Below are 16,557 nucleotides of genomic sequence, written 5' to 3' on the forward strand. Positions count from 1 at the left end.
TAATCGGGTTTATTGATATTATTGGTGGATTTTGGGTTGGCGAACAAATTGGTCTTGTTTATGACTTGTAATTGGGTTTAATCACTAGGTTTAGTGATTATGGAAGTATTGGAACCCTTTTGGTGTGTTTGAAAGACTAATTTTGGAATTGAGTCAAAATTAGGGTTTTTGGGTGATTTTGAGATTGATAAGTGTTAAACACTTAAGTTTGAGTTTTTTTGGCTTATTAGGACCATTTTCACTTGTGATTAGTGATTAGTGGTTAGTTTGGACGCGTTTGGTGTTTGTAAGTGCAATTGGTCGAATTTGCACTAAGTGTCGAATTGAGTTGGTTTGTAAATCCACTCTAAGTGTGCTATTGTATTTGTGATAATGGATTAGGTACTTTCCATTGACGTGTTGCGGAATTACTCGGTTGCATTCATCAAGGCGAAAAGGTGAGTGTTAATATCCTATGTGTATATGTATGTGTAGGATGGGTGCGGGTCGGGTGAAGCGGTTCTCGGTTATAGAGATCACTTCACATATAGGTTCATGATGGCTCGGTTTGCACGATCATCTTATTGTTAAGGTGTGAATTTCGGTTAGAGCGGATTCATGGTGACTCGGTTTATACGGTCATCTTATTGTTAAGGTTAAGTGTTTAGCCTTGGGTTATAGGTTCGGGGATATAATATTATCTTATGTTTTGATATTGATGTGTTGTAGCTAGCCCTTAGGTGTAGCTTAGTAGTGTTGTTCATAACGTTGTGAGTGAACTTACATTGATGTTGTAGCTAGTGGTATCGCAATTGTACGGTAAGCTTAGTTTTGCTTGCTATATGCTCGGATGATCCGGTATGTGTTATTTGATATTGTGTGGCGTGTCCATTTTATGCATATATATGTATGTAGTATATTCTCACTCACTAAGCGTTAGCTTACCCTCTCGTTGTTTACATTTTTATAGATTTGCTTGGAGACGGTGGCTCGGGTAAGCGTGGGAACTAGTGGACTCGCATAGTTGCTTTAGAAGATCTTGCTTTTGGATTGATTAGGATTGGGTAGCGTATCCCCAATCGCCATGCTCGGTCTTTATTTTGTGCTAAAAATCATGTGGTCGAAAACTTGTAGTTTGTACGAAAGTCGTAAAACGGCCGATGTGGGCCCGATCTCGTAAAACTCATTTTATTATTGGAACGTATTAGTTTTAACTAATATAAATTGTTGTGAAGAGCGTGTGGTCTAAAAGTGTCGGGAAGCAAGAGATCTTTTTGCGAAAATTGGAAAAAGTGGACAGCGGGCTGTCAGGCCCTGTGCGCGCCGCGCACAGGTGTGGGTGCGCGCCGCGCACCCCATCTGGACAGCTCAGTTTTAATTTTTTTTATGCTGCGTTTTTGGTCGGTTAACGGGTTGGGTTGTTACAAGTGGTATCAGAGCATGGTCTAAGGGATTTAGGTGACTTGAGATAGGTGCCTAGACTTAGACTTTTGTGTGTGCTTATTTGTTGTGGGACTTGTAGGATTACGGGTCGGAATGGGTTATAGTTAGTGCCTTGTTTGTAAGTGGACTAACGTTTATATTAGTAATGCGGATATTATTAATATATTATTGTGTTGTGATAATAATTCTCGCGTGTGTTGTTGTTGCGTGGAATTTGTTTGTGTTTGTTTATGACATCAAGCGAGGCGGTCGTTGTACTAACAAGTTGATACGGCGTGTAGGCGTAATAAGGACTTGCAAACCTTATTACGGGTGCAAATCATGTCTAACAAGTGATGTACGACGAGTGTTTAGCAAGATGGAACGGTGTTGTGCGTGTGGTTTATACGTTCGTGATCTAATCGTTTGCATTCCTTAGAATGAAAACGGAAGATGGATGCGGAACGAGGGAGCCTATTCATGAAGAGAAGGATGAGTTAACGTTAAAGATTGAGGCCGTGTTTGAACAATATGTCTCGGTTTTCACCGGCAAAGTTAGGGAAGTAACCAAGGAGTTGGTCGAAGGACAAATGACGGAAATGGTCCGAGACCAAGTGACTAATGTTGTAAAGGAAGAGTTTGAAAAGAGGTTTCCCAAACCTCGAGGTAGTGATGATGAAGATGTACTTGCAAGGTTAGGATTACATGGTGCTCATGGTAAGAGGGCACGAAGTACGCCTGAAGGCGTCGGGAATGTGAAGAAGAAGAGTAAGAAGGGTTACAAGCTCACGTGCTTTAAGTATGGGGAACGGGGTCATTTGGCACAAGATTGTACGGTGGTGCCTTTAGGCTCAATCAGGTGTTTCATTTGCCAGATGGAGGGACACCGGAAGTCAGAGTGTTCCGAATCGCATGACGATCGGGTTAGGAGGTTAGAGCGCGAATACATGATGGGTAGTGGTGCACGGAAGCCCAACAGCGCTACATCAGGTACCTTTAGTACGAAATTATATGTTGTTCGTTTGTAATAACATGCGGTATGTGCGTAAGTCTTAGCTAAACTTTATTCTCCGTTGGAGATAATTCGTAGCAAGCGGGCGGTTTACGTTTATGGTTCCGGTTTGCTCTCAGTAGAGTGTATAAGTGGTGTGTTGTGCCTTGATCCTATGGTGCGAATCCTTGGGTGCTTAAGCATTTTGGTTGGTATCGGGTCGTTAAGCTCGTTTGAGTGAGACCCTTAAAGTCTCAATGGTGTTGTGCATGTTATTGATATGGGTGACGTTCCTAATGGAAGTACCCTATGGTGACGTTTGATTGTCGGGCGAAGGGCGTAAGACTTGGTGCAACCAAGCATTCCTTAGTATTTGGGAAATGTTTCTACCAAACCATGAAAATGGGTTTTGGTGTTCGGTCGTTAAGTGCGTGTTTGCTTTCGTGTTGAAGTTGATGAACCATGAGGTTCGTCGGGTGGATTGAAACTCTTGAAATCGAGTGTTGATCTCGATGCATGTTGGTAAAGGAGTCTACGTGACGCGACATTAGGTGCCTTTTTATACCTACTAGCGTGGTGTTCGACTCCGATTGTGTTGCGGTTACATTGTACTTAGGGTACCGAAGTAAAACCCTTAGGTTCATGAGCGATCGGGTGAAATTCGACAAACTAAAGCAATTGGATGATTGCGAGTGTATAGTTCGTGTAATTTGTGGTACACTTTTTGTTCGAAGTGTTTAAGGATAGGTTAGGATCTTTGGTATGCTCAAAGTTGAAGCAAGACGTGGTGATGGGCCGTGTGAACCCAATTATTGGTAAAGTCTACCTTTGGTAGCATTGTGCGGGTGTACGAGATGCGGTTATGGAACGTAGTTTCAAGTGGGGGAGTTACACTCCCGCACGAGGAGGTTTTAGTGTGAGATTTCGGACAATGCTTTTGGTAGATCCGAAATTTGTGTCGGGACCTAGATTTGGTCGATTTGTGGTAGGTACAATTTCGGTTAAATTGTACTTATGATTTTGGATTTGAAATATCACCAAGGTATTAATGTGGTAAATCTCGTTGAGAGATAATGGACGGGTATGGTGAGCAAGGTGAAATCCCTCGGTTAAGGAATGTGCGTATCGGATCCTCTTTTAGAGAATTATTGTTTTGTGCCTATGTTTGATATAGGTGGTTCTTGCTCGATTTTGTGAATGGGTAGTGGTATCCGTTAGGATTCACTATGGCGTAGCAGAGCGCGATGTTACGCTACTCGTTGTTCGAGGCCAAAAGGGATCGTTGACTGGTGAAGCATGACCTTCGGGGTCCTCTGACTTCATCATGAGATCATTGATTGGTGAAGCATGACCTTCGGGGTCTGCTGACTTCATCATGGGATCGTTGATTGGTGGAGCATGACCTTCAGGGTCCTCTGACTTCATCATGAGATCATTGATTGGTGAAGCATGACCTTCGGGGTCCGCTGACTTCATCATGGGATCGTTGATTGGTGGAGCATGACCTTCGGGGTCCTCTGACTTCATCATGAGATCATTGATTGGTGAAACATGACCTTCGGGGTCCGCTGACTTCATCATGGGATCGTTGATTGGTGGAGCATGACCTTCGGGGTCCTCTGACTTCATCATGAGATCATTGATTGGTGAAGCATGACCTTCGGGGTCCGCTGACTTCATCATGGGATCGTTGATTGGTGGAGCATGACCTTCGGGGTCCGCTGACTTCATCATGGGATCGTTGATTGGTGGAGCATGACCTTCGGGGTCCTCTGACTTCATCATGAGATCATTGATTGGTGAAGCATGACCTTCGGGGTCCGCTGACTTCATCATGGGATCGTTGATTGGTGGAGCATGACCTTCGGGGTCCTCTGACTTCATCATGAGATCATTGATTGGTGAAGCATGACCTTCGGGGTCTGCTGACTTCATCATGGGATCGTTGATTGGTGGAGCATGACCTTCAGGGTCCTCTGACTTCATCATGAGATCATTGATTGGTGAAGCATGACCTTCGGGGTCCGCTGACTTCATCATGGGATCGTTGATTGGTGGAGCATGACCTTCGGGGTCCTCTGACTTCATCATGAGATCATTGATTGGTGAAGCATGACCTTCGGGGTCCGCTGACTTCATCATGGGATCGTGGATTGGTGGAGCATGACCTTCGGGGTCCTCTGACTTCATCATGAGATCATTGATTGGTGAAGCATGACCTTTGGGGTTCGCTGACTTCATCATGGGATCGTTGATTTGGTGGAGCATGACCTTCGGGGTCCGCTGACTTCATCATGAGATCGTTGATTTGTGAAGCATGACCTTCGGGGTCCACTGACTTCATCATGGGTGTAGTGTTATATCGGTGAAGCATGACCGTTGACGGGGTCCGCTGACTTCATTCGGTGTTGAGATTTGGGAAGTGGGTCGCGTGTAGTTTTTTTTTGCCAGCCTTCTTGTTGTTGGATGTGTGATCTATTGGTTGTTTTATACGCCAATGGTGGGGTCGTAAGGGCCACGTTGTGTGAACTAACGGTGGTTTTATACGCCGATGGTGGGGTCGTGGGGACCATGTCGTGGGATTAGTGAGGCGATAGCCGTGTTTCGCTCACATGTTGTTACGGGTGTAACACTAGTCGATTTTTGTGCACCTTGGGTTTAGCGTTGCGATAGTCGTTTTGGACGCTTTCGGTCTTAGCCATTGCTTATGATGTTAGGATAGTGGCGTATTGGTTTTATTGCGCGCTACAAAGGATGTTTAGTGGTAAGCGTATCCGTAAGGATTCGTTTTTGTTCGGTCTTCATCGTTTCAGGTTGTTGACCTTAGGTTGAGACTTGGCTGCTTTTAGCATTGTACTCGGTAAGGGTACGCTAAGGGATTGATACCTCGGTAAGAGATTGGTTGAGTTTTTCCCGATGTGAGGGATTGAGCAAGTTTTAGTGCTCGGATTTGAGGACTTGATAAATCGCGGATGACGATTTAGTGTTAAAGGAGGTTCATTGGGGAGGATTGCCTAGAGAGATTGGAAGGAAACATGACATTTTCGCGAATGTTAAGCGATTGTGGTAGTTTTCGGATGTCGTGTGTATTGCATGTCTCGAAATGCATGCACGTGTGTAATTGGTAAATGGTTTAATCTTCGAGTTTATGATAATTGTGGTAGGAGTTGGTTTGGAACGTATGTTTGAGGACCGTAGAGTGTGGGTCCGTTTGGTTTCGTGACGAGGATCACGAGGACGTGATCGATTCTAAGTGGGGGAGAGTTGTAACACCCAAATATTTATGGTACATAGAGTTATAATGATGTACGTTTAGTGGGTGAAGCATAGTGTAAAAGTTAAAAGGTCAGAATCTGCCCAGACATGGGTGCGCGCCGCGCACCATAAGGTGTGCGCGCCGCGCACATGCCCAGCGACAGAATTCTGTCTTTTTCTATTTTAAGTTTAATGAGGGGCTTTTTGGTCTTTTCACTTGAGGCCGGATCTCAGGCCTTATCAGCTGGTTTGGATCCACTTTTGGATCATTTTCACATCCATTCATCACTCTCAAGTATCTTAGAGAGAGAGGGAGAATTCTAGTGAGAGAATTGGGGTTTTGGAGAGGAAGGAGCTTGAATTGATCAAAGTCTCGGGTTTTAAAGTTGTTCACCTCGTTCCTAGCTACGTTTTGGTTGTTGTGGTAAGTTCTAACTCCGAATTTCATTGTTTGAATTGATATTCAAAGTTAGGGTTTGAACTTGATTTGTAGAGAAACCCATTTAAAACTCTTGAAGTGAGTTTGTTGATGCTAGTAATCGGGTTTATTGTTATTGTTGGTGGATTTTGGGTTGGCGAACAAATTGGTCTTGTTTATGACTTGTAATTGGGTCTAATCACTAGGTTTAGTGATTATGGAAGTATTGGAACCCTTTTGGTGTGTTTGAAAGACTAATTTTGGAATTGAGTCAAAATTAGGGTTTTTTGGTGATTTTGAGATTGATAAGTGTTAAACACTTAAGTTTGGGTTCTTTTGGCATATTAGGACCATTTTCACTTGTGATTAGTGATTAGTGGTTAGTTTGGACGCGTTTGGTGTTTGTAAGTGCAATTGGTCGAATTTGCACTAAGTGTCGAATTGAGTTGGTTTGTAAATCCACTCTAAGTGTGTTATTGTATTTGTGATAATGGATTAGGTACTTTCCATTGACGTGTTGCGGAATTACTCGGTTGCATTCATCAAGGCGAAAAGGTGAGTGTTAATATCCTATGTGTATATGTATGTGTAGGATGGGTGCGGGTCGGGTGAAGCGGTTCTCGGTTATAGAGATCACTTCACATATAGGTTCATGATGGCTCGGTTTGCACGATCATCTTATTGTTAAGTTGTGAATTTCGGTTAGAGCGGATTCATGGTGACTCGGTTTATACGGTCATCTTATTGTTAAGGTTAAGTGTTTAGCCTTGGGTTGTAGGTTTGGGGATATTATATTATCTTATGTTTTGATATTGATGTGTTGTATCTAGCCCTCGGGTGTAGCTTAGTAGTGTTGTTCATAACGTTGTGAGTGAACTTACATTGATGTTGTAGCTAGTGGTATCGCAATTGTACGGTAAGCTTAGTTTTGCTTGCTATATGCTCGGATGATCCGGTATGTGTTATTTGATATTGTGTGGCTTGTCCATTTTATGCATATATATGTATGTAGTATATTCTCACTCACTAAGCGTTAGCTTACCCTCTCGTTGTTTACATTTTTATAGATTTGCTTGGAGACGGTGGCTCGGGTAAGCGTGGGAACTAGTGGACTCGCATAGTTGCTTTAGAAGATCTTGCTTTTGGATTGATTAGGATTGGGTAGCGTATCCCCAATCGCCATGCTCGGTCTTTATTTTGTGCTAAAAATCATGTGGTCGAAAACTTGTAGTTTGTACGAAAGTCGTAAAATGGTCGATGTGGGCCCGATCTCGTAAAACTCATTTTATTATTGGAACGTATTAGTTTTAACTAATATAAATTGTTGCGAAGAGCGTTTGGTCTAAAAGTGTCGGGAAGCAAGAGATCTTTTTGCGAAAATTGGAAAAAGTGGACAGCGGGCTGTCAGGCCCTGTGCGCGCCGCGCACAGGTGTGGGTGCGCGCCGCGCACCCCATCTGGACAGCTCAGTTTTAATTTTTTTTTTATGCTGCGTTTTTGGTCGGTTAACGGGTTGGGTTGTTACACACTTCTATCTTTCGATGGATACCTCTTCTTAGAGTTCTTTCTACCCTTCTTCTCACCGCGATCAAATTTCCTACCACGGTTGTTGGTACTTAACAAAGAACCGGATGTCGATTCCCCCGAGTTTCTCCTACGAGTATCTTCACCAAGAATCAAATCCCTTATTCCTTCAAACACTAGCTTAGTAGTTCCCGTAGAGCTACTAACCGCGGTAACCGTACCCGACCAACTTTCCGGTAATGATGAAAGCAAGATTAATGCCTTTAACTCATCATCAAACACAATATCTACCGATGCTAACCTCGATATGATGTTGTTGAACTTGTTGATATGATCCGTTGCACTCGTACCTTCCTTCATCTTCGTATTGAATAATTGTCGCATGAGAAAAACCTTATTAGAAGCGGTAGGTTTCTCATACATGTTAGAGAGTACTTTCAAGCAAGCAAACGTCGTCTTCTCATTCACAACATTGTATGCAACGTTCTTAGCAAGTGAAAGACGAATCGCACCCAAAGCTTGGCGATCCAAAAGCGTCCAATCGGCATCGTTCATGCCTTCTGGTTTGGTCTCTAACAGAGGTTGATGTAGCTTCTTTTGATACAAGTAGTCTTCGATTTGCATCTTCCAAAAGCCAAAGTCTCTCCCATCGAATCGGTCGATTCTAAACTTCCCGTCTTCCGCCATCGTTCCCTTAACGAAACCTTGTGCTCTGATACCAGTTGTAAGGATATTAGGACCCAAAACAACGCAAGTGATTCAACAAGATCACTCACCGATAGTAATTCTACAAGATTACTAACTCAATTAATGAACGAAAGATTATAAATGCAAGAAATGTAAATCAACACAAGAGATAACGTGGTTATATGCAATCGTTGTGATTGCTTTAGTCCACGGACCAACTAGAGAATGTATTTACTGGATATTTGTGGTATGTTTACAATGAGTTACAAGAAGGTCTATTTATAGAATGGTTTAAAGAGTAAGCTAAAAACAATTCCTTGAAGCTTCATGTGAGTTTCCTGACAGCTTCATGGAAGCTACATGTGAATTTCCTCACAACTTCGTGGAAGCTACATGTGAGTTTCCTAACAACTTCGTGGAAGCTACATGTGAGTTTCCTGGAATCTTCCCTCTAATTGTTTAAAGTTCTCCATATCTCCAACATTAAAGTCAAAAGGTCACTTGTAGTTGTAAAAGCTGAGCAAATTTGGAATATAAAATGGAAGTGAGGCTGTTGGTTGGGTGTTGTGGCTTAGTGTTAACGCGTCATGCAAGATGGGACGGCTTGATCTAAGTTGCATTGTGTTTTGGCGCCATAATGGGTTTATGGTTCCTTTTGTTTTAATATTTGGTTGGTTTGGTTTGTTTTAGCCTTGTATTGTTGGGTGAGGCTATCCCCTGTCCTGTATGTTTTTTTTAATTTGTGTTAATAACATTTTCCTGGTTTGCCTAGGAAAAAAAAATAATTCATCCTCTACTCCAACAATTTAATACTACTTCTTTGGTTTATTTACTACCACAATTTTATGTAGTAAAATAATAAGAAAATAAGAGAAAACGAAAAATAATTAGAAGAAATTCAATTGGAAGAGGAACTCCTGAAAGTTACCTGACTATCAAGTAAAAGGTAACATGTTGAACATAGAAATGTTCAAAGATACTTTATTTGTTCATGATGGTTATGTATCCTTTCTCCAAAGTCCAAATTATCAAGTTTTCACATAAACCATAACCACAAGCAAACACTACCTTAATGTCAATATGTCATAAACCTAGTTTGATTCTGCAGGCAACAAGGCTACACATATATGAATGTGTTTAATTGTTTATAGACTTCAATACCTATGTAACCCTTTATACATTGTATATCAAACAGATAAAACCCCCAAATAAAAAAACAGAGATAAATGGAGGAATGTAAAGACAGAATGAATCTTGATGGAATGATGGGCATATGATAAATTACTAAAAATTATTTACGCTACTCTGAACCAATGATGCACCATGCCTATGGACCAACATAATGTTGTACTACCTCATAAACATCATGCTTATTGTGTTGGCCTCTTGGATTCGGCTAGAACTCCAAAGAATTATGAGAAGGGAAACTAGAAAGCTACTGCCAATTTTTCTTCTACATTCTTTTACGGAGTAAAATAAACAGAAACATACATTTTTATATTGAAATGCTAATTAACTCACACGTCTAATTGCTAACTGCTAATTGGAAACTACCTCAAACTCCTATCCACTACTAAACTAGAACATGGGGTATGATCATGCATTATTCATGCATAATTACTACTACTGTCACTACATGCATACAATAAGGAAATATAGGAACATGCATGCATGCATGCACGTGACTAACCACAATACTCGAAAGAATGTAAAACTGTGGACCAATGACCCAATGACCGGACCAAATAACTTCAAGTATTGCGGTTTTGGGTCGGTTCCTCCTCGGTTTTCGGTTTTTTCGGTTCTCCCGAACCATGCACACCTCTAATGAGGAAAGTTAGTTTGAGCCATTAGATCAAGGGGAAAAAGTAATCAAGGGCTAAGATCTCTAAGGTCACAGTTTTGAAAATAAGTAATCATAGTTAATACTCGTAAACAATTGTGGTATAGTGTTTGAACAACTCAATAGTAGATAAAAAAAATATCAATCAATGTATCAATTTACTCCGTATAAAACAGCTACTTTATAATTTAAAAACAGCAATTTAAATATAAGCGTTTCATAGTTTAAACAGCTACTTGATATTCAAACAGTCAAACACAATAATATGGATTTAAATTGATTGGAATGTAACATGCTAAGGACTTTAAGCGAACCTTTTAATGCATTTAACTCAAATATTAAAATTAACAAACTATAAAGGGGGCACACCACATTGTATGCTTCATGTCCTCACAATGCCTAACATGAGGAGCCAATTGCAGGGCCGGTCCTACGTTTTCAACCTTAGATCTCTCATTACAACCATTAGTGTGTCCTCCAGTAACCCGTTAATCGTATGACGATCGAATCGAAAAAAATTTCAATTTATATATAATGCTTCCTGACTGTGACTGCAGCTGCATAGCCATCATCATGCTGCCAAAGATCATTTCATTAGATAAAAAGCTAAAAATTACAAAGCTGTTTTGATTGCAGATCTTTGCATCTAACTTTGTACCCGATGAGATGAGATGAACCCCATGAAAAGTCAAGTAAGATCATTATTTCAGTATATGACAGTTTGATCTGTTGGAACTAATTGGTTTATTATTATACGTTAAGTTTGCATTAATTCATATTTATGTTTAATGTTTGTTATTTGTTTAATTAATTGGGAATTGGTCATAGTTGACCAAATGAATGCTGGAAATATGAAATGTGGGATAGTTGGTGATCAGAGGCGTACGTGTGCCATTTCTTTAGGCACATGATATGGTAGTTTTTTTTTTTTAGTGCAATTTTGATGTTTTTCATCGGCTATAAAAGCTATTAGTTTGGTTAATAAAAGTACAAGAGAAAAAGCACGATGTAGTCTGTGTGTTTATTGCTTCTTTTATTTTCTTGCACCAAAATAAATACTACGTACAAAGATTATTTCTGTTAGTATTGTTGGAGCTAATCGGTACATTGTGCTATACATCGGAAAGTGAAAGAAACAAATGTGTATATATAAGCTTATGGGAACCTCACTCTACCACCAATTGGTTTTAGAGTAATGTGAAACTCATGAGCTTATATGTTGTACATGGTGGTGGACCTAAATAGATCCTACAAATGGTATCTGAGCTTGGTTATAGCCCATATGTGTGGACGGTGTAGAATGTACATGATGGTGGACCTAAATCGTAAATGATTTAGCGCTGCCCCTTAGCCCTTGAATTCCTAGTCCCCCTGGGTGATCAAATAAGAGGCAAAGAAACGCATCCTAATTCACAACAAGAGGAACTATGATAAACTTTACTTGTTGACAAGATAACTAATTAACTAACGAGTAATTAACAAGATGTTGAATACGGACTAAATTCAATGACTTAAACAAGACAACTGTCCTATTAAACTGAAATGGAAACGTTTAGTGATTAGCATATAGAGATTACTCGATTGTTAAGTCCATCTATCCGACGAACAAATAAAGGGTCAAGAACCACAAACGATATATTAGTCCTTGTGGCAACCTTCCCACCATTGATAGGAATTAAACTTCCAACATGATTCACCTTAGACGAGATAGCAACCTCGCGATTCCTCAAACTTTTGACCCTTTGTGAATGAATCATACACAATCAGTTGTTGTTTATACTTGTCCAACCAGCTCTAAATTGTTGATCTACACTAATGATGTAGGAATCATGCCTTCCAGATACTTTTACTTAGAACAATTGGGTTTCTCCAAATGCTACAATTAGAAACCGTGTAACGCGAAAGCCGCTCTAGACGGAACTAGCCCAAGCACTAGCCCACCCTCATCTGGCAAAAACATTAGCGGAGAACGAGTTTCAGATCTAGCTGAAGTGGGTCGTGCTCAACCTGACGCTTATGACATGGGCCCACTTGTGGATAAAATAGAAGACGAACTCCTTCAATCAAATGAAGCCATGGACGAAGAATCTTATACCGCCACTGCAGCTCATACCATCACTGAAAGCACAAAATTTCTTGAACCAAATGAAGTTTCTTCACAGTCCATCACTGTAGTTGTGGCCTTCCTGCATGATCAACATATTTGCTACTTAATCCAAACCGTACTTTTAGGGAATTACATCGGATTTGCAACGCGCTGTCTCTATGAAGTATTTGTATTCTTTAAGGTCCACACAAAAACGGGATAACAACTACAATGACGGACTATGTAGAAACTTAGATGGTTCAAGAAATTAAGTGGTTTCAGTGATGGTATGAGATGCAGTGGCGGTATAAGATTCTTCGTCCAAGGCTTCATTTGATTGAAGGAGTTTGTTATCTATTTTATCCACAAGTGCGCCTAGGTCAAAAGCGTCACGTGGAGCACAATCCGGTTCAGCTAGTTCTGGAACTCGTTCTCCGCCAATGTTTCTACTAGATGAGGGTGGTCTAGTGCTCCGGCTAGTTCTGTCTAGAGCAGCTTTCGCGTTACTACGGTTTCTGGTGGTAGCATTTGGAGAAACCCAATTATTCTCGGTCAAAATATCTTGAAGGCTTGATTCCTACATGATCGGTCTAAATCAACAATTTTACAGCTTCTCAATGGACATGGAAAATGGATCATTCTTGTAATAATATACTTCGCTTTTAAAATCACATTTAACGCATTAAATATTTAATTCAATAGATACACGAATGAGACAGAAATCTTTCAAGAGTTTAACCAAATTGATCCTTACAAAAACTTTTATTATGTTCGGCATGAACCCTTTTCGACCCATTGAATATTCCGCCAAATTATAATAGTTAAATTTCCATCCATATCCATATTCCAATAAATAACAACTTAATCATGGAATATCAGAAAAAGTCCTCCGAAAAGCTGAAAGTTTCTCTAAAGAGATAACAAAGGATGCAAACTGTACGCGAAAAAAGTGAATTTACCAAAAAAGAACAGTTGCGCAATACTTGAGATCAAGATTCATACGAACGTCATCTAAACTCCTAAAATAATTCTAAAATAAAACTCGGTCCTAGTCCTGAACGACAATGCCAATCTTCCTTCACATCGTCTAAAAAATCATGAATTAATTTTTATATTTATAAGTAACATAAAAGAAGGGTAAAAAAACCACAAACTTTCGAATAGACTCATAACACAATTCACAGCTTCTACCCTAAAAGATCATCAAACAAAATCGGAATTTAAATAAACAATAAAGTAAACCACACTTGCCGGTGTGATTGCTTTCCGAGCCCAAAATAAGCCGCCAAACTAGCCATCTGAACAAACAGAGAAGCTACCATTACAATGCGATGGTACACATTTCATTTCTTTAACATGATTCAAATTCACAATAAGTTTCTTACAAAATGATGTAACATGAAAAATGTACCAACGAAACTAACCACTTTTTCCTCTATCGTAATTCTCTTTATTCGTAATGTCATAACATGAAAAATGTACCAACGAGATTAACTACTTTTTCCTCTGTAATTAACTTTTTGTAAGCGTAACATATCACCCTAAAGTAAACATGTAGCATAAACACTTTTGTCCCTTCAAATACTCAAAAGTAGCATATTTTAAACACACAATAAGCATGTAGATAAGCAGTTTGAATAACAATTATACCTTCATATCACTAGCTCTCCTTCCAAACCTCAGAGTCAACAAAGCTAACGAGTCGATATATCCTTTCGGCTCACAATCAAACCTAAATATATTATGACCAGCTTCTGTAATCATTTATAGTGTGAGTTGTACTATTGTAATACAATGGCATGTCATATTGTTTCATATATCCTCCCTAAAGAAACAAACAATTCAAGTCAATTACCAACACACACTAATAACAAAGTAGTCCATTTCTGATCACAATTCTACAAACTAAACCTTAAAGAAACAAACAGCTCAATTCAATTCAATTAGCAACACACACTAACAACAAGAGGAACTCCCTAAAGTTACCTGAGTATCAATGTGCAAAGATACTTCATCTGGCAAACACCACCTGAATGTCAATATGTCATTCTATTTTCCCATCTTAAAACTTCTAATAGTCATAAACCTAGTTTCATTCTGCAGCCAACAAGGCTACACATATATGAATGTGTTTATATAGGCTTCATTACACGTGTAACCTTTTATACATTATAAATTAAACAGATAAATGAGAAATGTAAGGACAAAATGAATCTTAACGGGCATATGATAAATTACTAAAAATTATTAACGGTACTTTGAACCAATGATGCACATTGCCTATGGACCAACATAATGTTGTACTACCTCATAAACATCAGGCTTATAACCACTTAACCCTGCTTCAGTTGTGACCAAAAGAAGCATCTCATAGATCAAAGATGCTTGCTTATGATTCCTATCACCTGCTAAGAACTCATGAACCGACCCACCTATTTGTATCCAACTTCTCCCGGGAGCCTTTTTCAACGCCAACCGAACCATCTTTTCTCTCACATTCGCAACATCTTTCCACCTCTTAGCACCAGCATACACATTTGACATGAGTACTAAATAAGCAGCAGCTTTATCATCATCAAGACTTAACTTAGCCAGCTTTTGTGCAATCTGAGAAGCAAGATTTACATTTTTATGGATTCTACAACCACCAAGTAACGCTCCCCAGATTGCATCATTTGGCTCCATTGGCATAGATTCAACAAGCTTATGTGCTTCATCCAAGTGTCCAGCACGACTTAGTAGATCAACCATGCATCCATAATGCTCAATCTTAGGTTCAATTCCCCAAATTCTAACCATGTTTTTGAATATACATCGGCCTTGTTCAACAAACCCAGAATGACTACAAGCATACAACACAACTAACATAGTTATAGCATCAGGTTTTGTACTATTATCTGTTGCTTTTTCCATCCATTGGAAGACACTTAAAGCATCTTCACCACGACCTTGTTTTGCAAAACCTGAAATCATGGTGGTCCATGATACAGTGCTTCTCAATGGCATACGTTTAAACAACTCATATGCATCATCAATAACACCACAACCAGCATACATGTTCAATAATGCATTATTTAAACGAACCGTTTGTTCTTTGTCCTTCATATGCCAACTCCTATCAATATACGAATGGATCCACCTCCCCATCTTCAAATCACCAATCTCCGCACAAGCAGACAAACCAGCAATCAAAGTCACATGATCCAATTCCATACGATCTTCTAACATTTCATGTAACAAAGACAAAGCTTCCTTACAGTCACCAATCTGTACATACCCTGAAACCAACGTCGTCCAAGAAACAATATTCCTCTCTGGCATTTCATCAAACACTTTACGTGCCCCAATAATATCACGACACTTGACATAAGCAGCAAGTAGTGTATTCCACGTCACTATATTTCTCACACGCATTTCATCAAACACTTTATGTGCATCCTTTCCTGCCACCGCATAAAGATTTACTAAACTTGTCTGCACATACAGATTCGAACCAAACCCACTAACTAAGACCCTGCCATGAAACTTCTCCCCGAATCGCAACAACTTCCCACGAGCACACGCGCTGATCACATACGAGTAACTGTACTCGTCCGCCATTGTTCCTGATTGTAGCATTTCATCGAACAGATGGACCGCAACACTAGGCGTATCGGTTCCAGCATATCCTCTGATAATTTGATTCCAGGAAGTAGTGCTAGGGTTGTTGATTTGATTAAAAGCTTGGTGAGCTTGATGAAGGTGACCTGAAGATACATAAGACTGAAGCAGCTTAACAATGATGAAATTGCGTTGGGTGAAATCGTTTATAATTATTTGGGTGTGGATTTGGGTGGTTTTAGTAAATGTATTTGCCTTTTCGAAGATATTGAAGATGAATTGTTGTAGAAATCTAAGAGATGTAGGGTGTTTTGGAGTGATGGCGGGAAAAGATTCTTGAATTAACATACAGGAACACTACAGATATGATCAAAAAGTGGTGATGGACCGTACGGTTGTTTGTAGTGGCAGTTTGAGGTCATAGTTACTAGTTTCAAATGGGCCGAGTCTTAATAATCATAGTTTATTTTTTCATTATCAGACCTACTTATCACATTATCACCACTTAATTTGTTTTTATGAGCGTTAATATTTAGTTAGAAGTTTTAGTGGTTTTGGTCATGGTGAGCAATTTTTTTCATCTTTTGTATCCGGTGACTGACTTTATGTGATTACTCGTATTTATAATGTTGTGTTTGTGAGATGAATTAATCCTTTGATTATGTAGGGTTTCACTATGCTTTTGGAGTGTTGTACTTGGTCAGGGCGGATCTTAAACAACATTAGTAGGGGGTTAAAATCGTTTCAAAATCA

General features: G+C 39.7%; 1 protein-coding gene across 1 annotated transcript; it reads right to left on the reverse strand.

Annotated features, from left to right (window-relative positions):
- Nucleotides 1-14,266: 14,266 nt before the first annotated feature.
- LOC139858499 (pentatricopeptide repeat-containing protein At5g66520-like) lies at nt 14,267-16,325 on the reverse strand. The gene has a single exon (XM_071847345.1). It carries the CDS (start codon nt 16,150-16,152, stop codon nt 14,485-14,487), a length of 1,668 nt encoding a protein of 555 aa, XP_071703446.1. The 5' UTR covers nt 16,153-16,325; the 3' UTR covers nt 14,267-14,484.
- Nucleotides 16,326-16,557: the final 232 nt, after the last annotated feature.

This window comes from Rutidosis leptorrhynchoides, chromosome 7, assembly GCF_046630445.1.
Source record: "Rutidosis leptorrhynchoides isolate AG116_Rl617_1_P2 chromosome 7, CSIRO_AGI_Rlap_v1, whole genome shotgun sequence".
Classification (NCBI taxonomy): Eukaryota; Viridiplantae; Streptophyta; class Magnoliopsida; order Asterales; family Asteraceae; genus Rutidosis; species Rutidosis leptorrhynchoides.

Bases quoted from the DNA above. Each gene is read 5' to 3' on its own strand.
- LOC139858499 (XM_071847345.1), bottom strand. From the start codon at position 16,152: ATGTTAATTCAAGAATCTTTTCCCGCCATCACTCCAAAACACCCTACA.